Here is a 26,645-nt window from a genome sequence, read left to right as displayed (position 1 = left end):
GCAGACCTAATACCAGGTAGTCACTTAGCTACACCCCTCCAGTTTAAGCCTGCCCAAGGAGCAGTGGGTGCAAACACACCAGTGTTACATTTTTCACCATTTCACCCCATTTGGAATTTTTTCCCTGTTTTTCTGTACATTACATAGTAAAATTAACAAAGTAATTCAAAACTAAAGCTCATCCTCAAAAAATCAAGCCATTACATGGCTATGTGGTCATAAAAATAAAAACATTAAAGCTCTTGAAAATAGTGTAAGAAAAAATGAAAATACAAAACATTAAAATTGCCAGGTCTTGAAGTAATTACTAGCTTGCAGGAATATGGACATATATAGTAAATATATTTAATTGTAAATTAGTCTATTTCACATTAAAATCAAGCAGTTCTTAAAGGGAACCTGTCAGCAGGATTCTCTTTAATGCATGTCCCTTAATTTTTTTGACTTTGACTTAATAAATACTTCAGTATATATGAAGTTAAAATATATTACCTGTCAAAAATGGAGAAGTCGAATTTCCAACCTAAGCAACGGATCACGCGGTCATATGGTTCACGGGCTGCAAAGTTATCCAGATTATTTTGCAGAAGCATGGAATCAGGCTTCATGTTGTGATTACCTGCAGGGTTACTTTTTTGATAATGCTTGTGAGTAACATATAACTTTCCAGAATCATCTCGGATTAATGCCAAGTCAGAAAGATCTCCCTCCAAGAGACCATCTAATGACTTCAGCTGATATGTGTCCAAAAGTCCATTATTAATGGCTCTAAAAAAGAAAAAAAGCAAACACACCAGTCAATCCGTATAGCTCTATAACATTTTTCCTGTTCTATAATTTCTATATTTGCAGAGTCAACAGTAAGACAAAAACTAGCACAAATATATTTTTTATTTTCAAAATCACAAACAGCCCAAATTAAAATTGAAATGGATGCGCTTGATCCATGGGACTGACTAAGGCCATGCTTCCACATGTTATAAAACTGCATTTTCACTGCTTCTTTGTGCAAAAAATCTATTGCATTTCATTGTGTAAATAAAACAAATCATTTCTTGAATCTTGAACCACCACGCATGCCAAGGCGATTAGGGATCAGCTGACGCCGCACAGTCTGAAGAAGGCGGAGGGAGGAGTGAGAGGCGAAGATATGCACTGCGCATGCCCATGAATCTCAGCCCCGCAATGTGAACAAATCAGAAGACACTGCGGGATTTCGGGCAGCACGGCCACACAGGCGCAGTCAGACTGACATCAAAGATGGGCTGCGCTAACTGCGCATGACCAAGGGATCACATAACAGCGCAGGCTCCTGGACAGATTCAAACAACGCTGAGGAGGCGGCGCCCGGCGCCAAGGGGGTATGAATGACGGCTGTGCTGTGTCTGATTAGGAAGGAAAGTCCCGCCTCCCTAGCAATTTCACAGTATGAGGGGGCACATTTTATAAGTGTTTATTTCAGCGTGTGCAGGGAGCATAACTAAAAGAGCCACCTTATCCAAATACAGCATTAGTGCTGCACAAGGTTGCTCTTTTAGTTACAAACGCCTGGGGGGGGTGACAGGTTCCCTTTAATTGCAGAATAAAAAGCTTAGAAAAAAAAAACATTAAAAATAGTGCTTCAAATTTGCACAAAAATGCATCAATTAAATGGAGAGGAGCAGCAAATACGCAGCAATTACAGATGATTTTTTGTGCATAGTATGGTTATTACAGTACAGACACCTGCAGATAAAAAGCAGCAGAAATTTAAAAAAAGCAACATTTTTGCTACATGTGAACAAGGGCTAAGATGGCACTATGCTACTGTACTTGGAATCATGTATTTTGTCTCTTTGGATTTTTCTTTTTTCTAGATCAACATTGCAAAATAAAAAGTTAGGCTACTTTCACACTAGCGTTAACTGCAAACCGTCACAAAAACGTTTTTCCCGAAAAAACGGATGCGTCTAAAAACTGCAAAACGTATGCAACGCATACAGCATTTCGACGGATACGTCGCAAATCCGATAAACGGTTGCGTTGAAACGCTGGATGCGTTGCATACGTTTTTACCATCCGTTGCATCCGTTTTTACGACGGATCCGTTGTTAAAATGGGAGGCACCAAAATTTGATTGGCTACTGGAAACTAAGGGAAATCTATATACTGACTGTATTTACAGCCCATCTTTGAGGGTTTTAGTTTAGTGGCAAGGATGGATGGTGTAATTGGGAGGATTTCGAGTTTGGTTACTGAAGTTATATTTGAGACGAATCGCCTGGATATCATAGTGCGGGAGAAGGAGGCGGCAGCAGAAAGACGGAGGATGCAACGGAGAGTGCGACGATTCTGGATACATCCAATCAATGAGCTGCGGATGACCAGGGGTGTCCAGTCCACTCTCTATCTGGAGTTGCGGTGCAACCCACTGAAATTCTACAATTATGTACGGATGAGAATGGAACATTTCGATTATTTGGTTGGAAAACTAGAGGATGTCATCCAAAGGCAGGACACAAGGATGAGGCTTGCCATCACACCGGCGGAGCGGCTCCTGGTGACACTGCGGTAAGCATCTTTTTTTTTATGTGATTGCTCATATTGAATGTTATTAAATGCTGCAGAGAAAACTGCGCTGACACATTGCGCAGCATTTTCTGCAGCATGTAATTTTTTGGTTTGTTTGAGGCCATTCCACTGGTTTATTTTTCTTGTGTCATTGCTCATATTGAATGTTATTAAATGCTGCAGATAAAACTGCGCTGACACATTGCGCAGCATTTTCTGCAGCATGTAATTTTTTGGTTTGTTTGAGGCCATTCCACTGTTTTTTTTTGGTTGATGGTCTGTGCAATTTTTTTTTTTTACATTTTTTTTTTTTCCTGCAGCTTCCTAGCTACGGGTGAGTCTTTGACTTCACTCCATTTCCAATTCAGGCTGGGGATTTCCACTATTGGCGGAATTGTGAAGGACACATGTCGTGCGATTTGGGACACTTTACAGCCGGAGTATATCCCACAACCAACAATGGAAATCTGGTTGAGAAATTCCGAACAATTTGAGACAATTTGCAATTTCCCAAATTGTGTTGGTGCCGTGGACGGCAAACACATAAGGATTGCTAAACCGGCAGGAACAAGATCAGAGTACTATAACTATAAAAAATACTTCTCCATTGTACTCATGGCTATTGCTGACGCCAACTGCCGATTCCTTGCTGTGGACATAGGAGCGTATGGCCGGTCCAACGACTCACAAGTGTTTAAAAACTCTCCGATGGGTCGCTGCCTGTATGGAGATACATACAATTTCCCGCCAGCAAGACCGCTCCCAGGAACAAGTGAACCAGCCATGCCATATGTGTGTGTAGGTGATGAAGCCTTTCAACTGTCGCCGCACCTACTGAAACCATACAGCAGCCGTGAATTACACCGTACCAAGCGGGTATTTAATTACCGTCTTACCAGCGCAAGAAGAGTGGTAGAGTGCTCTTTCGGTATATTGACGGCAAAGTGGAGAGTTCTGCTGACGGCAATAAAACTGGAAACAAAAACTGTAGACGATGTTGTCAAGGCATGTGTGGTGCTCCATAATTTTGTTATTTCAAAGGAGCCCGTTACCTTGGATGACGAACAATTGGAGACATCCTTGTGGGATTACCGCACTGCCTCTGTTCGCTCCACCAGTTCTGTTACTATAATGAGGGACCAGTTTGCGGATTATTTTTTGTCACCTGTTGGGCGGATTCCATGGCAAGACATGATTGTGTGACATGTTTTTCTTGGCTTTTGTTGTTTGTCAAAATTGTGTTTGTAGCAACCAAAAAAAAAAACAAAAAAAAATCCACAAAGTGTGGTTTACTTGCTAATATAAAACCATTTTGTTATACCTTTAAAACGTCTGGTGTTTCTTTTCACTTAACCTTTAATATTTACCTTAATGAATCAACACACACACAGTAGATTTTAAACCAGAAATATTTTTATTTCAAACCTTCTTTTTTTTTTTGTAATTTTCAAAAAAGTTTTTTTTTCTTGTCAAAATATAATTTTGTAATAACAAGGAAAATACAAAAGTTTACAGGCCTTGGTAGTGTCGGGTGGAGTAACTATGGGAGGAGGGGCTGGAAGGTTGGACCACGTCGGTAGGTGGGATTGGGGAAACCCTACTTGTTTGGTCTGCAGTGGAAGGGGGGTGAAAAGCAGGAGGCTGACCAGAGGGGGGTTGTGTTGGGGTAGGTGGAAAACTTCCTGGGGAAGGAAAGCTGGGCAAGGAAGAAGAAAACACGGGGGAATACATTTGGGTTGTGGGCCGGGTTGGGTTTTGGTACTGATGTTGATATTGGGACTGATGTTGATATTGGGACTGGCGGTGATATTGGGGGGCATGGTGTTGAAATTGGGACTGGGATGTGTGGGGAGGTGTGGGGGTAGATTGTGGTTCGTTGATGACCTTCAGAAGAGAATTATGGCAGCTATTCATTACCCGCATCTGCTGATCAAAAGAAAGCTTTTCCATGCTCCTGAGCATGGACTGAAAAAAAAGATTTGCTGGAGCTTGACTTACATCTAAATGCAGCCTATCCAAGCGACTGCTGATTTCATGGTGGTTTTCACTCATGCGTGATTGCACCATGCTGAAACCAGCATTCACTTGTTCTCCCAAAATTTTAAAAGAATTTTGGAAGCCTGCATTTAGATGCAAGAACTCAGGAGCATAGCTCCTTTCCTGACCCCTCTGACGCTGCCGCCACGAACCTAACGGTGGTGTAGAGGTGGCAGGGTCAGAGGGGTGGGGTAAGGGGAACGCTATCTGTTGACCATCAGATGCGAGTAAGGAAGGCTGCGCTCCAGTGGTTGAGGTGGATGAAGTGGAGGGGACAGAGGGGTGAGAGGTGTGGGGCCTACCGACGTGGTCCCGGTGGTGGACTCAGGAGGGATCGCTTCAGAGGGCGCAGAGGTAGATGCAGGCGCACGGTGGCTGGAGAAGGTGCTGTGAAAGAAAAAAAAAAATTTATATATTGATATGAAAAAGCCAGGACTGAAACAAAAGTTTTGTGATTAGACAGGTTCTTACTGGGATGTTGAATACTTACACTCTACTCAGCATGGTTTGCCTCAGGAAGGAGAGGGCAGAGCCGTATCTGTACCTCCTCTTCTTCCTTCCTGCTGAGCCACTCGGGGCCTGCATCTCCTGGTTAAATTCTCTCTTAAAACGATCCCTCAGTGACCGCCACCGCTTCCTAACCTTGCCACCTGTGAAGACAGGAATGAAGAAAAAAAAAAAAGGTAAATACAATACATTACATTCAGCTCTAAACATCACTGAAAAGTGAATACTTACATAGTTTGCTCTGCTGCTGTGGAAGAAGGTCCTCCCACCTCGGAAAGATGTTCCGGCATACTTCCAACCAGAGCCGACGGGTGACACTGGTATCAGCATGCCTGCGGTCAGCCATGTTCCACAGCGGCTCCCGCTCTCGAACCTCCTCGATGAGGGCTTCGATTTCAATGTCCGAATCTTCTTCGGGAGCACACTGTGAAGCCTGTGAGAAAAAAAAAAAAATTAGTAGACTGAAACAAAATAATTACCAATCGAAGCCCTCCAAAAAACCAACTCACTGATGGCCGAACTCGGCGTCGATTCCGCCGACTCTGGGAGCGCCTGGGAGAACCTTCATGCTGTGCTGGAAGTTCAGCAGCAGCAGGAGACTGAAATACAGGATAAAAAAAAATTAGCTTTAATGTATGTATATGTTTTCTGTGTTACGATATATATGAAATTATGTTTTGTGTATGGTGCAGTTTGATGTCTGAAGCAAGTGTTTCACCACTACTTACACTTGGTTCCTCCTCCACTTGCATGTCTCCACCCGTCTCGGTCCCTTCTGACAGCTCCTCATCGGATTCTGATTCCTGTTTAAACATAATAAATGCATGTAGTGAAAAAAAAAGATGTAAATTTAAAAAAAAAAAAATAAAAAAAAAATATTTACTTACCGATACGCGCTGTTGCTGTGGAGGAGGGCTGTCAGAAGAGGACATTTTGTTCCTGGTAGCTGTGGTCCTGGTAGCTGTGGTCCTGGTAGCTGTGGTCCTGCTGGGTCTGTAAGTTAAAAGACACTTGCAATCTGCTCTACACATTGAAGTAGCAGATTTGGTGTCTTCAAAACTTACTTTTAAGAATTTCTTGATGCGGTCCTGGTGGCTGTGGTCCAGGTGGCTGTGGTCCTGGTAGCTGTGGTCCTGGTAGCTGTGGTCTTGGTAGCTGTGGTCCTGGTGGGTCTGTAAGTTAAAAGGCACTTGCAATCTGCTCTACACATTGAAGTAGCAGATTTGGGGTCTTCAAAACTTACTTTTAAGAATTTCTTGATGCGGTCCAGGTGGCTGTGGTCCAGGTGGTTGTGGTCCTGGTAGCTGTGGTCCTGGTGGGTCTGTAAGTTAAAAGACACTTGCAATCTTCTCTACACATTGAAGTAGCAGATTTGGGGTCTTCAAAACTTACTTTTAAGAATTTCTTGATGTGGTCCTGGTGGCTGTGGTCCAGGTGGCTGTGGTCCTGGTAGCGGTGGTCCTGGTAGCTGTGGTCCTGGTAGCTGTGGTCCTGGTGGGTCTGTAAGTTAAAAGACACTTGCAATCTGCTCTACACATTGAAGTAGCAGATTTGGGGTCTTCAAAACTTACTCTTAAGAATTTCTGGATGCGGTCCTGGTGGCTACGGGCAGTCACTGTGGTCCCTACTCTATCTGCAATATAATAAGTATAATGGATTTATAGTTACACCACCGCAGAAATAGGTAATGTTTACCAATAAACACCCTGTTAAAATGTGAGAAATAGGTGAACACCAAAACCCAAAAACAGGTGCACGTTATACCATTCTTTTCCATGTCCCAAAAAAAAAATGTTTTAAATGTGAGACACCTTTAAAAATATTTTTCAGTTATTTAAAAAAAAAAAAATTACCTCCCCCAAAAAACCTTTCAAAGGATAACCTTTAGTAAAAAGTGAGCCCTCAACCCACTGTGTCTTGCATGTGTAACCATTGGTACATACACCTGTTTTAAATTTACCTTTAGGAAATTATACTACGGACAATTTTTTAATAAACATTTTATTAATAATTTTTTTTTTTTTTTTTAAATCACAATGGAGCAGAAATGCTCTTTATTTTAAATACAAGTACATCAACTGGGAATGGTTTCAACAGTTAATTAAAAAAATCAACACTTTTTTAAAAAAAAAAACACTCACACATTCTAACCACAAGCTGCAGACCACTAGGCTTTGCAATAATACATCCAATTAAAAAAAAAAAAAACCCACATGCTGCACAAACCACTATACTAAAGGTACCGTCACACTGAACGATATCGCTAGCGATCCGTGACGTTGCAGCGTCCTGGCTAGCGATATCGTTCATTTTGACACGCAGCAGCGATCAGGATCCTGCTGTGATGTCGTTGGTCGCTGCAGAAAGTCCAGCACTTTATTTCGTCACTGGACTTCCTGCAGACATCGCTGAATCGCCGTGTGTGACGCCGATTCAGCGATGTGTTCGCTGGTAACTAGGGTAAACATCGGGTTACTAAGCGCAGGGCCACGCTTAGTAACCCGATGTTTACCCTGGTTACCAGCGTAATAGTAAAAAAAAAAAACACTTCATAATTACCTTCCGCTGTCTATCCTCGGCGCTCTGCTTTCCTGCACTCACTGTGAGCACAGCGGCCGGAAAGCAGAGCAGTGACGTCACCGCTCTGCTTTCCGGCAGCTGTGCTCACAGCCAGAGCAGAGAAGCAGAGCGCCAGGGACAGACAGCGGAAGTTAACTATGAAGCGTTTGTTTTTTTTACTTTTAGGATGGTAACCAGGGTAAACATCGGGTTACTAAGCGCAGCCCTGTGCTTAACCCGATGTTTACCCTTGTTACCGGCATAGTTGGTCGCTGGAGAGCGGTCTGTGTGACAGCTCTCCAGCGACCAAACAGCGACGCTGCAGCGATCCGAATCGTTGTCGGTATCGCTGCAGCGTCGCTCAGTGTGACAGTACCTTTAGTAAATACATCAAAAATCAACATTAACCAATATAGCATTGACAAATGCACATGCAACCAACAAGACGCACACAAACATACCTGCAAGCAGAATCGTAACGCAAGCATAACACATGAAGAGGCGTAATATTGACGAAGGCATAATAAGGTGCAGGCACATGAACACATACATACAAAAGCACACAGCAGTACAAAAATACACACACACACACACACGGCCATCAGTCCTCCGGCTGGAGCTTGATGTCTTCACAGTGGCAGGCCTCAGGGTAGATCTGGACTGTAGCAGGGCACTGGCTGTTGCAGGACGACGGCAGGCCTCAGGTTGGATTCAGGTTTTAAAAGTTCTTGCTGTAGTCAGTACGGCATACACAAATGCGCACACACACACACACACAAAAATGGCAATATACTCACACTGTTGGAGTGTGTCTGGTCCTTGCTGCCAGGCTGGGGTCTTGGTGTCCAGGCTGGGGTCTTGGTGTCCAGGCTGGGGTCTTGCTGCCAGGCTGGGGTCTTGGTGTCCAGGCTGGGGTCTTGGTGTCCAGGCTGGGGTCTTGCTGCCAGGCTGGGGTCTTGGTGTCCAGGCTGGGGTCTTGGTGTCCAGGCTGGGGTCTTGGTGTCCAGGCTGGAGTCTTGCTGCCAGGCTGGGGTCTTGGTGTCCAGGCTGGGGTCTTGGTGTCCAGGCTGGGGTCTTGGTTTCTGGCTGGGGTCTTGGTGTCCGGCTGGCTGGAGGCTTCTTCTTTCTCTGGGTCTTGCTGGCATATGTGGGGGTTGAAGGCCCAGACCAAGTTTATATAGATTTGGGGATGTCTGGCCAATTAGATAAAAAATCCTGTTTCTGAGCATGCTCAGTAGAAAAAAACGCATTGCAGCGCTGCATTGCGTCGTACGACGTGTCTCGACGCATCCGTCGCTCATAGACTTTCATTGTAGCAAAAGACGCATGCCGACAGATGCGCCGAGACACGTTTTATTGTCGGAGCCAAAAAACGTTACAATCTACGTTTTTCCAGACAACGTGTCGCCTCTTTTCGACGCATCCGTCGAAAGACGTATACCGACAAATGCAAATCCGTCGCAATGCGTCGCCAATACATGTCTATGGGAAAAAAACGCAAGCAGCAAAATATTTTGCTGCATGCGTTTTTTCGGCAAAACGACGCATTTTAACGTATTGCAGTTAACGCTAGTGTGAAAGTAGCCTTAAACTAAAGTTTTTTCACATGTTAAGGCTTGAATATTATGTTCTGTGAAAAAAAGCTAATAAGACCTAAATGTTTCCACAGATCAACAAAAAAAAAAAGTCATATTTAGCAATACCTAATCATAATACTAATGCACTGCAGGATGCAGCAGGCCCCCCATGATAACTGGTGGAGGCAAAAGAGGTGAAAAATTCTGCTAAAGCAACTACTCACCCACATACCTATGGAGGTGGTTGTATAAATACACACAAGTAAGACTTGTGTAAGGTGCCAGATACACAAATACATGTAGGGCACCATACTGCTTACAGCCTACTGGTGATGCCAATACCATTAGATCAAGTGGGCTGCCCAGCACTTTATAAGTGCACCACACAAGAACAAATACCCCTATACCCTCACCAACACTACAAGGCAAGATTAAAAAATACGTAAGATAATAGTTACCCCCTTCCCGACGTCTAACGTACTAGCATGTCAAATGGTCCCTCCCCCTCTTTGGTGCAGGCTCCAGCGCAGAGCCTGCACCTTTCCGCCACAGGACAGTGGATCTGATGAGCTGAAATGCGCCCCTAAAAGCCGCGGGTTTTAAATGCCACTGTCAAACTCAGACAGTGGCATTTAACATACTTGTGCCGGAAGAGCGTTACAAACTCCACCCATCGGTGCCCATGTCACATGACCGTGGATCGCTGATGGGTTGGCATGACAACCAAGGATCTGCAAGTGATCATTTTAGCTACATAGAGCAGGGCTTAAAGGGAAGGTGCCATCAAAAAAAAATTTTTTTCAGAAATTGTAAAAATGTAAAGAATTAATTATTACATTTTCTTAAAAAATATTATCATTTGTTTATAATTTAGTAAAATATGAAAAATAATTTGAAAAGATTTGGAATTTCCACTTTTCAACACTAGGGGGAGCAGCTGCTGAAATTTCAGAAAAACCTAGTGTACAAATAGCTCACATTACTGCACTGCAGTAATTATGGGCGGAGTCTGCTGACCTGTGTGATGTCTCCTCCCCTTCTGGGTGTTTGCTAAGGGATTAGAGAGGATGAGATTCAGGAATCCAGTGAGCAGCCATTTTGTTGGTGACTGCAGAGTATGGCCGCCGTCACACTATCAGTATTTGGTCAGTATTTTACTTCAGTATTTGTAGCCAAAACCAGGAGTGGAACAAATAGAGGAAAAGTATAACAGAAACATATGCACCACTTCTACATTTATCACCCACTCCTGGTTTTAGCTACAAATACTGAGGTAAAATACTGACCAAATACTGAGTGTGGACGGCAGCCTTAGGCTACTTTCACACTAGCGTTCTTGGCTGTACGTTGCAATGCGTCGTTCAGGAGAAAAAACGCATCCTGCAAAGTTGTCTGCAGGATGCGTTTTTCCCCATAGACTAACATTACCGACGTATTGCCACACGCCACAACTGTCGTGCGACGGTTGCGTCATGTTTTGGTGGACCGCCGCCACAAAAAAAGGTACATGTAACGTTTGTGCGTCGAGTCCACCATTTTCGACAGCGCATGCACGGCCGAAACTCCGCCCCCTCATGCCCAGACCTAACAATGGGGCAGCGGAAGCGTCGTAAGACTGCTTCTGCTGCCCACATCGGACATTTCTTTCACAGCATGCGTCAGTACATCGGCCCGACACTGCGACGAGCTCGTACCGACGCTAGTGTGAAAGCAGCCTTATACTGACAAGTAGACAGTCACCGAGGATGGCAGGCAGCATGGATTCTGGGAGATAGGTGGTGGAGGGAGCAGGGTGACAGCAGCACAGAGTATTTCAGGAGAGCAGTGTGCTGGTCTATGGGGGGCATCCTGTTCGGTGTGCGGAGCAGCCAGGGATTGTACATGGAGCGCTGTCTTTTATACACATGGATGGACCGTCTGCTTGTTTGCTCCACAGAAATCCAGGAAACATTTCTGCGGATTGATGGCCTGGTCTGATCCAGACTTTGCATGCAGACCCCATTCCCCTCCTCAGATCCTGTCTTCTCCATCCTGTTCTGGCAATGTGTGAAAGCGAGGCGACAGGCGCAGTCCGGGGTGACGCTGGGGGGAAATGTAGCCATATAGTAACAATAAAAATGAGACGCTTCTCTTCAGCTGCCTCACCAGCCCTGACTGCACCTAACTGGAGGTCCTGCTGCCCCCTCTATTACCCCAGACCCGCGTGCAGGTGCTCAGCCAGAACCACCATAGAATGGGTCCGCTTTCTGAAGATAATACTGCCATAGTGTTCTCACATAATACCGCCATATAGATCACACACAATACTATCAAATAGATCACACAATACTGTCATACAGTTCTCACATAATACCACCATATAGATCACACATAATACCGCCAGTGTTCTCACATACTGCCATATAGATAACACATAATACTGCCATAGTGTTCTCACATAATACCGCCATATAGATCACACATAATACCGCCAGTGTTCTCACATACCGCCATATAGATCACACATAATACTGCCATAGTGTTCTCACATAATACCGCCATATAGATCACACATAATAACGCCAGTGTTTTCACATACCACCATATAGATCACACATAATACCGCCAGTCAGGGGCGGACCTACCGCCGGTTCAACCGGTGCAGCCGCACCGGGGCCCGGAGGTGGAGGGGGGCCCTTGCAGACAGGGGCTTTCTGCTGCCGCTGTAGATCGATGCAGGCCCGGGCCCGCACTGTATTAGCAGTGTACAAGTGCCGGCCGGCATCCCCCATTGCAGACAGCAGGCTGTGTGTCTGCTGATCTGACGTCACCTGCGCGCCTGTTTCACTCTGCCGGAGGCCTGGAGAGGAGAGAAGAAGTTGGCAGAGAGCGAGCCAGGGGGTTGGGGCAGGAGGTATGTGACGGGCTTCATCTAATTCCTGCTTTCTTATCTGCTTTCTGCAGAGGATCTATCTGTACTGTGCTGAGATTTATTGCACCATAAACTTACATACAGATAAGGTCCCCGGCTCCAGCGTCACCCGATCTGCATGTAAGCTGAAGCTGCAGCAATAAGTCACAGCAATATACTACATGGCTCTGCTGTATACTATGTGTCTGGGCAATATACTACGTGGCTCTGCTGTATACTATGTGTCTGGGCAATATACTACGTGGCTCTGCTGTATACTATGTGTCTGGGCAATATACTACGTGGCTCTGCTGTATACTATGTGTCTGGGCAATATACTACGTGGCTGGGCAATATACAATGTAACTGGGCAATATATTACGTCGCTGGTCAATATACAATGTAACTGGGCAATATACTACGTGGCCGGGCAATATACTACGTGGCTGGGCAATATACTACGTCACTGGGCAATATACTGCGTGGCTGGGCAATATACTACGTGGCTCTGCTGTAAACTATGTGTCTGGGCAATATACTACGTGGCTCTGCTGTATACTATGTGTCTGGGCAATATACTACGTGGCTCTGCTGTATACTATGTGTCTGGGCAATATACTACGTGGCTCTGCTGTATACTATGTGTCTGGGCAATATACTACGTGGCTCTGCTGTATACTATGTGTCTGGGCAATATACTACGTGGCTCTGCTGTATACTATGTGTCTGGGCAATATACTACGTGGCTCTGCTGTATACTATGTGTCTGGGCAATATACTACGTGGCTCTGCTGTATACTATGTGTCTGGGCAATATACTACGTGGCTCTGCTGTATACTATGTGTCTGGGCAATATACTACGTGGCTCTGCTGTATACTATGTGTCTGGGCAATATACTACGTGGCTCTGCTGTATACTATGTGTCTGGGCAATATACTACGTGGCTCTGCTGTATACTATGTGTCTGGGCAATATACTACGTGGCTCTGCTGTATACTATGTGTCTGGGCAATATACTACGTGGCTCTGCTGTATACTATGTGTCTGGGCAATATACTACGTGGCTCTGCTGTATACTATGTGTCTGGGCAATATACTACGTGGCTCTGCTGTATACTATGTGTCTGGGCAATATACTACGTGGCTCTGCTGTATACTATGTGTCTGGGCAATATACTACGTGGCTCTGCTGTATACTATGTGTCTGGGCAATATACTACGTGGCTCTGCTGTATACTATGTGTCTGGGCAATATACTACGTGGCTCTGCTGTATACTATGTGTCTGGGCAATATACTACGTGGCTCTGCTGTATACTATGTGTCTGGGCAATATACTACGTGGCTCTGCTGTATACTATGTGTCTGGGCAATATACTACGTGGCTCTGCTGTATACTATGTGTCTGGGCAATATACTACGTGGCTCTGCTGTATACTATGTGTCTGGGCAATATACTACGTGGCTGGGCAATATACAATGTAACTGGGCAATATATTACGTCGCTGGTCAATATACAATGTAACTGGGCAATATACTACGTGGCCGGGCAATATACTACGTGGCCGGGCAATATACTACGTGGCTGGGCAATATACTACGTCACTGGGCAATATACTGTGTGGCTGGGCAATATACTACGTGGCTCTGCTGTATACTATGTGTCTGGGCAATATACTACGTGGCTCTGCTGTATACTATGTGTCTGGGCAATATACTACGTGGCTCTGCTGTATACTATGTGTCTGGGCAATATACTACGTGGCTCTGCTGTATACTATGTGTCTGGGCAATATACTACGTGGCTCTGTTGTATACTATGTGTCTGGGCAATATACTACGTGGCTCTGCTGTATACTATGTGTCTGGGCAATATACTACGTGGCTCTGCTGTATACTATGTGTCTGGGCAATATACTACGTGGCTCTGCTGTATACTATGTGTCTGGGCAATATACTACGTGGCTCTGCTGTATACTATGTGTCTGGGCAATATACTACGTGGCTCTGCTGTATACTATGTGTCTGGGCAATATACTACGTGGCTCTGCTGTATACTATGTGTCTGGGCAATATACTACGTGGCTCTGCTGTATACTATGTGTCTGGGCAATATACTACGTGGCTGGGCAATATACAATGTAACTGGGCAATATACTACGTCGCTGGGCAATATACAATGTAACTGGGCAATATACTACGTGGCCGGGCAATATACTACGTGGCTGGGCAATATACTACGTCACTGGGCAATATACTGTGTGGCTGGGCAATATACTGCGTGGCTCTGCTGTATACTATGTGTCTGGGCAATATACTACGTGGCTCTGCTGTATACTATGTGTCTGGGCAATATACTACGTGGCTGGGCAATATACAATGTAACTGGGCAATATACTACGTCGCCAGGCAATATACTACGTAACTGGGCAATATACTACGTGGCCGGGCAATATACTACGTGGCTGGGCAATATACTACGTTGCTGGGCAATATACTACGTCGCCAGGCAATATACTACGTAACTGGGCAATATACTACGTGGCCGGGCAATATACTACGTGGCTGGGCAATATACTACGTGGCCGGGCAATATACTACGTGGCTGGGCAATATACTACGTGGCTCTGCTGTTGTACGCAGCATTCAATCCGCAGCTAATCCGGATGTAATCTGGACAGTGGACATGCACCCCAACTCTCCCATCAGGCCGCACGCCGTTCCATCAGTCTGCGCTCTTGCTGAGGACGGGGATAGTGCGCGATCTGAGGAGAGTGACGGCGGCACTATTGCCGAGATGGTGCGCATGCCCACAGGTAGGACTGATATATGAAGAGACTAGATCAGCGTTGGAACGGACAGAGGTGAGTATTTTTTTTGTAATGCAAGGCCATTACACAGTATGGAGCAGTATATGGGGCCATTATACTGTATGTAGCATCATATGTGGCCATTATAATGTATGCAGCATCATATTTGGCCATTATACTGTATGCAGCATCATGTGGGGCTATTATATTGTATGCATCATCATGTGTGGCCATTATACTGTATGCAGCGTCATATGTGGCCATTATAATGTATGCAGCATCATATTTGGCCATTATACTGTATGTACCATCATGTGGGGCCATTATACAGTATTAAGCATCATCATGTGGGGTCATTATACAGTATGGAGCATCATATGTGGCCATTATACTGTATTTATCATGTTGGGCCATTATAAAGTATCCATCATCATGTGGGGCCATTATACAGTATTGAGCATCAACATGTGGGGCCATTATACAGTATGGAGCATCATATGTGGCCATTATACAGTATGGAGCATCATGTGTGGCCATTATACGGTATGTAGTATCATGTAGGGCCATCACATACAGTGTGGAGCATCATGTGTGGCCATTATACAGTATGGAGCATCATATGTGGCCATTATACAGTACACAGCATCATGTGTGGCCATTATACAGTATGGAGCATCATGTGTGGCCATTATACAGTATGGAGCATCATGTGTGGCCATTATACAGTATGGAGCATCATATATGGTCATTATACAGTAGGCACCATCATGTGGGGCCATTATACAGTATGGAGCACTATGTGAGGCCCATTTCACTGTATGGAGGAATATGTGAATATAGTTTGACATGCCTGGCTTAAAGGGTTATTCTCATCATGATAAAGGGTTACAATTGCAAAGAGGCTGTAAAAAACAAACAACTTGGCAATATTACTTTGGAATAAAAATCCTCTTCATTCTCAAGAACAGACCTCCACTGCAATCGGTGGCTAGTATCTTTGGCTTGGAGTGCAGTGCTTACAAGCTCTTTGCTATGGTGTGCTAATGTAGGAGATTTTCTAATCTAAAACCACAGTATTCCGGTTAAATTGCTGTGTTGGCACTTTGCAATACATACCGTAAGTGGATTTTAGACTGCAGTTTGGGCACTCGGTCTCTAAAAGGTTCGCCATCAGTAGTATAGTACGTAACATCTAGTACACAGATTAGTATATGGCTCATATATAACAGACCTGGGCAAAATGTGGAAATCGGACCGGGCTATCTGTGATAACAAAACACCCGGAAACACTGGTCCGCAGGTTGCAATATACAGCTGACCTGCATCCAGATTTCATCGGGGACTCTGTGAGGGCACAAATTGTATATAGGGAGAGCTGTGTGGGGGCCCCTCCTGTAGTACGTCTTTTACATGATACTGTTGTATGGAATAATGCAGTCTACTACACGATTCCATACCTTTATTTGTAGTATTTTATCAGATACCAGACATATAATGTAATACAATATATAGGTACATGGTCAGGCTCTGCCGGTTCCCACAGTAATCACATAACCAAGAGGATGCACTTCGCACACTTGCTGTCTTGTGCCAACTAGAGAGTCTGCAGTGTTCTATTCACTGACAGCGAACACTAGTTGTCACCTGACTGCAAGTCTGACTGCACTGGAACCAGCAGAACCAAATCTTAACCTTTGATAATGAGGGCAATCTGGTTTGTTGCTCGGAGCCAGATTGCACTCATCATAAGCAGCATGCTGGGCAGGGCGGGGGGCCAAGACACATTTCCTGCACAGGGGCCCAAAGCTGTCAGTGTCCGCCACTGCCGCCAGTGTTCTCACATACCACCATATAGATCACACATAATACTGCCAGTGTTCTCACATACCACCATATAGATCGCACAGGAACACATGGGCTACTTGCACAGTGAACAAGTCTGTATGATCATGTTCACATGATCATACAGACTTGTTCACTGTGCAAGTAGCCCATGTGTTCCTGTTTCCATAATTGTTCTCTTGTGTCTACAAGACTGGGGAGTTCCACCACTCCTCTTGGGCTATCTGCACAAAAGCTGTTCTACCCTGTATGCACACATGGATTTTTCCTCTCTGAACCCTGTTCACACAGGTTATATACAGATGATCAGGTTTTTAAATACATCAGATAGGGATTGCATACATTAGTTAGGACTGCTCTGATAAGGGTATACCGTGAAGATTGGTAGAGCAGCTTAGTATACATTTTTTGCAAAAAACGTATCAACCAAATACCCTGTTTTTTACATCTTTTACTAGCACTTGCGGATTACTGCAACATTTTTTCAAACTGAGTGTTTTTGGTTTTACTATTCTCTTTTGTGTCTTCATATAGATCGCACATAATACTGCCATAGTGTTCTCACATAATACCGCCATATAGATCACACATAATGCTGCCAGTGTTCTCACATAATACCACCATATAGATCACACACAATTCCACCATATAATTCTCACAATACTGATCAAGCATAATACCACCAAACAGATCACATAATACCGTCATATAGATCTCACATAATGTAAGCCCCCCCCGCTCAGACAGCAGAAATATAGCGGGGGTCCCATGTCCACATAGGCCTGGCACATTCATTTATGCCATGATTATTAGGGGTCAAGTTGAGGTCAGGGTATTTACTGTTACTGTATGTAAAAGCAGCCAGATCTGGTTCTGACTGGCTTTTTGCCCGCCTAAATTTTTGATGGATGATTGGTTGTCAATCAGTTGCTGGGCAGATTTTGTTATGATATATACCTGAGCACCGGCGTTGGATACTCAGTTCGCCGGCGCTTGAAGAAAAGAAGAGACCTCACCGAGCAATGGAGAAGCTCCTGCAGGAACTCCTATCAAGAGCTGGCGGGGAGGACGGGGAGGATTGGCTGAGGAGCTGCTTGGCTATGAAACCTCCATTAGCAGCCTCCGAAGCCGTCGCTCCTCCTCCTGTTCCGGAACCTGTGGTGCCAGCTGCGGGGCAAGAAATGGGAGCTCCGGCTGCTGTGAGCCCTCCGGCGAGGACCAGAAGACAGAAGGCGGCTTCCTCCCCTGCTCCGTCTCCTGCGGCGTCCAGGCCCGGTCTGTCAGAAGCAAGCGGGAAGTCACGCCGCCGCTGCGCGTCGAAGTCTCGCAGCCCTCCGCGAGATTTTGGCGACCATCAGCTGGGTGAGCCGTCCACGTCATCGGGAGCGGCCGGAAGAGCCAGAAAGGGCACCGGCCGTAAAAGCGTTGCGGTGCCCCTCTCCGCTGGCGCCCGGTCGGCTCCTGCAGCTGCTGCACGGGGCTCGAGGTCTGCTCTGCCCCCCCTGTCATCTGATGAAGAGGAGGATCGTGACCCAAGACTTGCCAGGCAGCTGCGCTCGCCCCATTCTGCGGGCTGGAGCGCAGGCTGTGAAGGAGGAAGAAGACCGGACGACCGACCTGCGAGGGGTGAGACTTGTAATATCCCCTTGTCTGTCCCTCAGAGCCAGTTAAGAGACTTAATTAAATCCGTAGTAGCTGAAGCATTAAGCGAGGCTAATAACTCATCTCGGGCAGCAGCTTCTCCTGCTCCTTTTCGCTCAGAAGCTCCTGCCCTTAGTATGCCTCCTTTGAATCCTTTCAAGGAGGCTTTAACTTGTGAGCTTTCCCCACTGGGATTCCATTTGAGCCCCTCAGTTAAGGAGCTCATTTGGAATAATCAATTTGTCGATCTGTTTTCATTGTTACCAAGTAGGGATCACCCCCCTAAGTCAGAGAAGAAAGATGACAAATCTGACCATGATGATCCTAAACGTAGTATTAGGTCCTTTAATAACTGGGTCCAGGCGTTTGCCATCTATGCTGCCGTGTTGGGAGAGAAATCACCTAACCTTTGTAGTAGTCTCTTCCAACACGTCGACATTATTTTGGAGGCTTATAAAAATTTTGGTGGCTCCGCATGGCTCAGTTATGATGAGGCATTTAGACATAAGCTGTCAGTTCATCCCGAAGTAAAATGGGGCTCCACAGACATTGGTTTATGGATCAATCTCATGCTTCCTATGAGGAATGCTGTTACTAGGCAGCCTTCTGTTTCTGTCAGCAAAAAAGGTGTTTGTTTTGCTTACAATGATTCTTTCTGTAAGTGGAACAATAGTTGCCGTTTTCGGCATGAATGTTCGTTCTGTGGGAATTCCCACTCAATGTCCAAATGCTTTAAAAAGCAGGCTGCCCAGCAATCCTCTAAGGAATCAATTTCAAAGGGCTCAATCGCCAGTGAGGCTGGAAAAAATGGTCCACTGGCTAAGCAAATACCCAGACAGGGAGATCAGTAGTTTACTATATGACGGTTTTTCTCTAGGTTTTCGTGTTCCTCAATTCAAAGGTTCTGGTTGTGTTTTAGTTAAAAATCTCCCGTCCATTACCGACTTTCCTGATGTCGCTAGGGAGAAAATTTTTTCTGAAATTGAGCTAGGCAGAGCCCTTTTTTTGTCCCCCCCATATTTAAATTTTCGCTTATCCCCCCTGGGTATTGTTCCCAAAAAGGAGCCGGGTTCTTTCCGGATGATTCACCACTTATCTTATCCAGTCGGCCAATCACTGAATGATGAGGTAGACAAGACAATGTGTTCTGTCACCTACTCCTCCTTTGATGGCGCTCTGGATATGCTTAGAAAATTCGGCCCTAATGCCCTTATATCCAAATCAGACATTAAATCTGCCTTCAGACTTCTCCCAGTTCATCCGGAGGGGTTTAATTCATTGGGTTTTCATTTTGATAACTGCTTCTTTTTTGACAAATGCCTTCCTATGGGTTTTTCCCTGTCCTGTTTTTATTTTGAGAATTTTTCCCGCTTTTTGCATTGGGTTTTGGAATCTAGCGGTTGTGAGGCGGGTATTCTACACTATTTAGATGACTTCCTTTTTGTTGGCCCATCCCAATCTATGTCTTGTGAAAATACTCTTTCTAGGTTTCTTGAATTGTGCGCATTTTTTGGAGTCCCAATTGCCCACGAGAAAACAGTAGGCCCTTCTTGTCGCATTGAATTTTTGGGCATCATGATCGATTCGGTCAAAATGGAAACCGTCCTGCCCCAGGAAAAAATTGACAAGCTTCGTAGTTCTCTGGAAAACTTACTAGCAAAAGACAAAATCACTCTTAAGGAGCTTCAGTCCCTGCTGGGGCTACTGAACTTTTCCTTAAGGGTCATTCCGATTGGCAGGGTTTTTTCCAGGTCGCTTTACGAAGCTACTAAAGGGCATTCTTCCCCCAATTCTCATATCAGATTGTGTTCCGAGGTGAAAGAGGACGCCAGAATCTGGCTAGCATTTTTAGCGGGTTTTAATGGCAGATCAATAATCCAATCCCCTTTTGTCTCTTCGGATTCTATTCCCCTCGTTTTTTCTGCAGACGCCACTCTAGGAGTAGCTTGTTTGTTTCAATCTCACTGGGTATCCCTGAACTGGCCTGTCAATTGGGTTGCTAGAAAATTAAACAAGAACCCTTTTATTGCTGAACTTTTGTCAATCCTTCTATGTATTTGCTTATGGGGCCGTGAATTGCAAAATTCCAGGGTTCTACTACATTCCATGAATCAGGCAGTAATTTTTTCAATCAATACCCTATCATCCAAAAATGCGAATGCAGCAAAAATTTTGAGAAAATTGGTTTTGGAATGTTTGAACTGCAATATTTGGTTAAAAGCAGTCTCGGGAGGTGGTAAAGTTAGTCATTTAACTGATCTTATATTGCACCGTCAGTGGCTTGATTTTTATCTACAGGTCCCAATGGCAGACAAAGAGGCGTACGATTGCCCCCTTTCAATTCAGGACCTGATTCCGATATAATTCCTTATTTTATTCAGAATTCTTTATCAAACAGATCATGGGCTGATTACTCAGCTGCATGGAAGAAATGGGTCGATTTTTCTGTGCTTTTCGGTTTTGACGCCTCTGTTCCTGACCCGACTTCGGCTTTGAAATTTGCTGAGTCTCTGGTCAAACAGGGCTTATCTTACTCCGCAATAGCCAAAAGCTTTGTGGGAGTCTCTTTCTTTTTAAAATTACATGGCGGTACTGCGTTAACGGAATTTTTCTTAGTTAAGCAATTTTTGAAGGGCCTGAAAAGGGAAAGGTTTTTTCCGGATTCAAGGTGCCCTATTTCTATTTCTTTGTTAATTGACATTTGTTCTGCCCTTGCGCACGTTTGTAAGAATTTTGAGGAAGCGCTTTTGTTTAATTCCATATTTTCTATCTCCTTTTTTGGGGCACTGAGGGTCAGTGAGGTAGTATCAGCCAAGAAAGCTGTTTCATCCGGGCTCATGCTTTCGGACGTCAGAATTTTTGAATCGTTTCTTCTCTTGTTTATCAGGAAGTCTAAAACGGATCAGCTGGGGAGAGGATCTGAACTAAGATTGAATTCGTTCCCTGAATCTAAAATTTGTCCTGTGGCTAATCTGTCTAAATGGATTACGTTTAGGCCTCCGGCTGAAGGCTCCCTATTTATTCATAGAGATTCTTCCCCGGTGACGGTTTTTCAATTCAATTTTATTTTGAAGAAGTGTTTGGCATTTTTGGGTAAAAGTCATCTCAAAATTACTTCCCATTCTTTCAGAATAGGTGCGGCTACAGAAGCCTCAAGAGCTGGCCTATCTGACGATAGAATTAAAAGAATGGGAAGATGGGAATCGAAAAGATTCAAAATTTATGTTCGTCCTGATTTATATCCCGATTAATTTTTATTTCTCTTATACCCTGCAGTTATTTGGATCGTTGGGCATTCATTTGTCTTCTGGGCTCAGAAGAGGGCCGGCCTTCGATCATATTCTGAAAATTTGTCGTTCCATTCTTCTAAAGTTCAAGTCTTTTGGCACGGCATTCGCGGCCTGAAATGGCCTTCTTTGGTGTCCGAGGTAAAGAGTTGTTTGGAGAAGTTCCCTTATCCGGATTTAATTGTAGTGCATCTCGCTGGGAATGACTTAGGAAGAATCAACACTTTGAATTTACTGGCCATTATGCGGTCAGATCTTACTTATTTAAGACAGACTTTTCCATTGTCTGGTGTCGTTTTTTCAGAAATCATTCCCAGGCGTGCTTGGCACTGTAATCAACTTTCATTTTTGGATAAGATCCGGAAGAGGGTTAATTTCTCCATGAAGAAGTTTTTACCTCTTATTTCTGGGTTTTCTTTTAGACATACAGACTTAGAAGGCTTTTTACCAGGGATGTTCAGAAATGATTTGGTTCATTTGTCCGATATCGGACTTGATATATTTAATCTTAACATGGGCAATATAATCGAAAAATGGCTGTGTGGTTTGGGGGGGTCCTCGGCTCTTTGAACCTTGGCCTTTTGGGTAAAAATCACTCAACTTTGGGTGGATTTGGTTTCTGGAAGTTTATGGACATTTGGACTTATGGATATTATTTATTGGTTATTTATTTAATTAATTGGATTTTGTAACTCAAAATAAAACCTCACGGCCATTTATTCCAACCATTAAAGGTGTCTTGTGATTATTATAATTATAGTTATAGGCCTTATGGGGACATGTAAGCCCCCCCGCTCAGACAGCAGAAATATAGCGGGGGTCCCATGTCCACATAGGCCTGGCACATTCATTTATGCCATGATTATTAGGGGTCAAGTTGAGGTCAGGGTATTTACTGTTACTGTATGTAAAAGCAGCCAGATCTGGTTCTGACTGGCTTTTTGCCCGCCTAAATTTTTGATGGATGATTGGTTGTCAATCAGTTGCTGGGCAGATTTTGTTATGATATATACCTGAGCACCGGCGTTGGATACTCAGTTCGCCGGCGCTTGAAGAAAAGAAGAGCCCGCCCTCCCTCCCTTTATGTTATCATTCACCTGTCGTTTGGTTTTATTTGTGGGTAAAAATCACTCAACTTTGGGTGGATTTGGTTTCTGGAAGTTTATGGACATTTGGACTTATGAACTTATGGATATTATTTATTGGTTATTTATTTAATTAATTGGATTTTGTAACTCAAAATAAAACCTCACGGCCATTTATTCCAACCATTAAAGGTGTCTTGTGATTATTATAATTATAGTTATAGGCCTTATGGGGACATGCCATAATACAGCATGACGCTCGCAGCTCCTGTTACCGCACGCATTGAGTTGTGTGTGCAATGGAGAAAGATATGCAGGGGGAGAGGAGTGCATAGAAGTGGATTAGATACACGGTTCACCAGACAGTATCACACAGGAGAGGATTAGATACACGGTTCACCAGATAGTATCACACAGGAGAGGATTAGATACACGGCTCAGCAGACAGTATCACACAGGAGAGGATTAGATACACGGCTCACCAGACAGTATCACACAGGAGAGGATTAGATACACGGCTCAGCAGACAGTATCACACAGTATAGGATTAGATACACGGCTCAGCAGACAGTATCACACAGGATAGGATTAGATACACGGCTCAGCAGTCAGTATTCCACAGGAGGATTAGATACACGGCTCAGCAGACAGTATCACACAGGAGAGGATTAGATACACGGCTCAGCAGTCAGTATTCCACAGGAGGATTAGATACACGGCTCAGCAGACAGTATCACACAGGAGAGGATTAGATACACGGCTCAGCAGTCAGTATTACACAGGAGAGGATTAGATACACGGCTCAGCAGTCAGTATTCCACAGGAGGATTAGATACACAGCTCAGCAGACAGTATCACACAGGAGAGGATTAGATACACGGCTCAGCAGTCAGTATTCCACAGGAGGATTAGATACACGGCTCAGCAGACAGTATCACACAGGAGAGGATTAGATACACGGCTCAGCAGTCAGTATTCCACAGGAGGATTAGATACACGGCTCAGCAGACAGTATCACACAGGAGAGGATTAGATACACGGCTCAGCAGTCAGTATTACACAGGAGAGGATTAGATACACGGCTCAGCAGTCAGTATTCCACAGGAGGATTAGATACACGGCTCAGCAGACAGTATCACACAGGAGAGGATTAGATACACGGCTCAGCAGTCAGTATTCCACAGGAGGATTAGATACACGGCTCAGCAGACAGTATCACACAGGAGAGGATTAGATACATGGCTCAGCAGTCAGTATTCCACAGGAGGATAAGATACACGGCTCAGCAGACAGTATCACACAGGAGAGGATTAGATACACAGGTCAGCACAGGAGAGGATTAGATACACAGGTCAGCACAGGAGAGGATTAGATACATGGCTCAGCACAGTATAGTGATAGATGCAGGGTCTGATGTCCTGTGAGGAGCTGCAGTGAGAGGTCCAGCAGCACAGAGATTCTCCCCCATCCCCCTCTGTTACCTCTCTGCAGCTCCTGATAAGAGAACATCAGACCCCAGCACTTCAGACTCTCTAGCGATTCTAGAGATTCAGCCACACACCAGGCAGCAGAGGACAGGGAATGGCCGCTGAGTGTGAGGGGAGACAGATGGAGCTGCCCCTCCAACAGCACGGCTCTACAGTGGAGCTCACAGGTTCAATCCACTGTAGGCTGAAGCAAGATGGCGCCGATCTCCTGCCTCTGCTGTGATGTGGAGACCGCCCAGGGGGTGTGGCCACATCAGAGCAGAGAGCAGACAATGCTAGCTATGGGGTCGCCTCCCGACTACTGATCTCTATGTCCAGGGCAGCCGTATGTGAAGACTGTAAGTGTCGTGCAGCTACACTTACAGTCCTGCAAATGAAAATGGCGGCGCCCAGTGGCAGAAAAAAAAATGAATAAAAAAAAAAACAATAAATACTATGCACTTGAAAATAACTTATAAAAATGAGGAATTAAAGAGGTTTTTTTTTTTTTTACAATATTAAAACGCGGCACCTTCCCTTTAAGCCCTGCTGTGTGTAGCACGAGTGATCGGATGATCGCCGGTTCTAGTCTTCCATGGAGACTATTGAAGAAATTGTAAAAAAAAAAGTAAAAGTAAAAAAAAAATGGTTTTAAAATACATAAAAAATATATATGCGGTATATAAAAGTTTAAAGCGCCCCTAATTCGCCTCATTCAAAATAAATCCATTAAAACAATATAAAAAATAAACATACAGTGGGGGAAATAAGTATTTGATCCTTTGATGATTTTCTAAGTTTGTCCACGGGCAAAGACATGAACAGTCTATAATTTTAAGGGTAGGTTAATTTTAACACAGAGATAGAATATAAAAAAAACAGAAAATCACATTTTATAAATTATATACCGTACTTTTATTTGCATTTTGCCGTTAGAAATAAGTATTTGATCCCTCTGGCAAACAAGAGTTACTGTAGCTTTCAGACTCTAAGACACACTTTTTTCCCCAAAAACTTTGGGGGAAAATTGGGGTGCATCTTAGTGGGAATATAGTGTGGCGGCAGCAGGAGTCGGGCGATTCTGCGGCGGTCCGACTGTGCAGGGCGATGATCACACTCCCTTCCCAGGTTGGTGCGGCAGGTTCGGCGGTGCTATGTGGTGGGGGGGCTCCGCCGGCACGCTGTGAAAGCCCGGAGCCCCCCCCCGCATATCCATTACGGCGATGAGGTGGCCTCTGGGAAAATGGCCGCCGGGGGTGTGCGTGCTCATATTGAGATCTCGGGAGACAAGATCTCGGCACCCGAGATCTCAATCTGAGCATGCGCCGCCCCTCGGCTGCCATTTTCCCGGAGGCCACCGCATTGCAGTAATGGATGTGTGGGGGGCTCCAGACTTTCACAAAATGCTGGCGGAGCCCCCCCCCCACCCCACAGAGCACCGCCGAACCTGTCACCCCATCCTGAGATGGGATTTGCCAGAGGCCACCGCATCACAGCAATGGATGTGCGGGGACTGGGCTTTCAGAAAATGTCGGCAGAGCCCCCGCACCGCCGAACCTGACGCACCAGTCTGGGATGGGAGTCATATCCCCGGACCACCGAACACCCCTTGTGATCACTCTCCACCGTGCTGCCGATCCTCACCAGTAAGCTGAATTCGGACTGTAAGATGGAACCCCATTTGACACATTAATTTTTTTATCCCTATTTTAATTCTGAAAAATTGGGGTGTGCCTTATAGTCTGAAAAATACTGTAATGTTTGGTGGCAAAACCCTTGTTGGTAAGCACAGCAGTCAGACTTTTTTGTAGTTGATGATGAAGTCTGCGCACGTCAGGAGGAATTTTGGTCCACTCCTCTTTGCAGATCATCTCTAAATCATTAAGATTTTTAGGCTGTTGCTTGGCAACTCAAGAGCTTCAACTCTCTCTATAAGTTTTCTATGGGATTAAGGTCTGGAGACTGGCTAGGTCACTCCATGACCTTAATGTGCTTCTTTTTAGCCACTCTTGCTGCCTTGGCTGCATGTTGGTCATTGTCTTGCTGAAATTATATAGAAAATGTTCAGCACAGCCAAAGGGAGGAGGTGGACGGTCATAGATTCCCAAGCCTTAATATGTAAGACACAAGTGACTGGTACACTCCAGAAGTGCACAAAGCTGGAATGGGCTACAAAACTATAAGATGCTGGGTGAGAAGGAGACAATGGTTGGTGCAATAGTAAGAAAATGGAAGAAATACAAAATGACTGTCAATCAACATCGATCTGGGGCACCATGCAAAATCTCATCTCTTGGGGTATCCTTGATCATGAGGAATGTGAGAGATCAGTCTAAAACTACACGGGGGGAACTTGTTAATGATCTCAAGGCAGCTGGCCTTGACCACAGTCA

At 44.8% G+C, this 26,645-nt stretch overlaps 2 protein-coding genes across 7 annotated transcripts in view; one reads left to right on the top strand and one right to left on the bottom strand.

Annotated features, from left to right (window-relative positions):
* FOXRED2 (FAD dependent oxidoreductase domain containing 2) overlaps positions 1 to 26,645 on the bottom strand; it is a 746,176-nt gene that overhangs the window by 592,374 nt on the left and 127,157 nt on the right. For all 6 annotated transcript variants that reach the window (XM_069737156.1, XM_069737158.1, XM_069737162.1 and 3 more), the window contains one exon: positions 493 to 768. In XM_069737156.1, coding sequence (XP_069593257.1) covers positions 493 to 768 — 276 coding nt within the window. The remainder of the gene's footprint in view (positions 1 to 492; positions 769 to 26,645) is intronic.
* On the top strand, positions 17,591 to 22,271 carry LOC138647434 (uncharacterized). Its single transcript, XM_069736433.1, has 2 exons — positions 17,591 to 18,399; positions 21,691 to 22,271. The coding sequence occupies exons 1-2, from the start codon at positions 17,796 to 17,798 to the stop codon at positions 22,269 to 22,271; spliced, it is 1,185 nt and encodes a 394-aa protein (XP_069592534.1). The 5' UTR covers positions 17,591 to 17,795.

Source organism: Ranitomeya imitator, chromosome 8, assembly GCF_032444005.1.
Source record: "Ranitomeya imitator isolate aRanImi1 chromosome 8, aRanImi1.pri, whole genome shotgun sequence".
NCBI classification, from domain to species: domain Eukaryota; kingdom Metazoa; phylum Chordata; class Amphibia; order Anura; family Dendrobatidae; genus Ranitomeya; species Ranitomeya imitator.
This window is presented reverse-complemented; position numbering and strand designations above follow the sequence as displayed.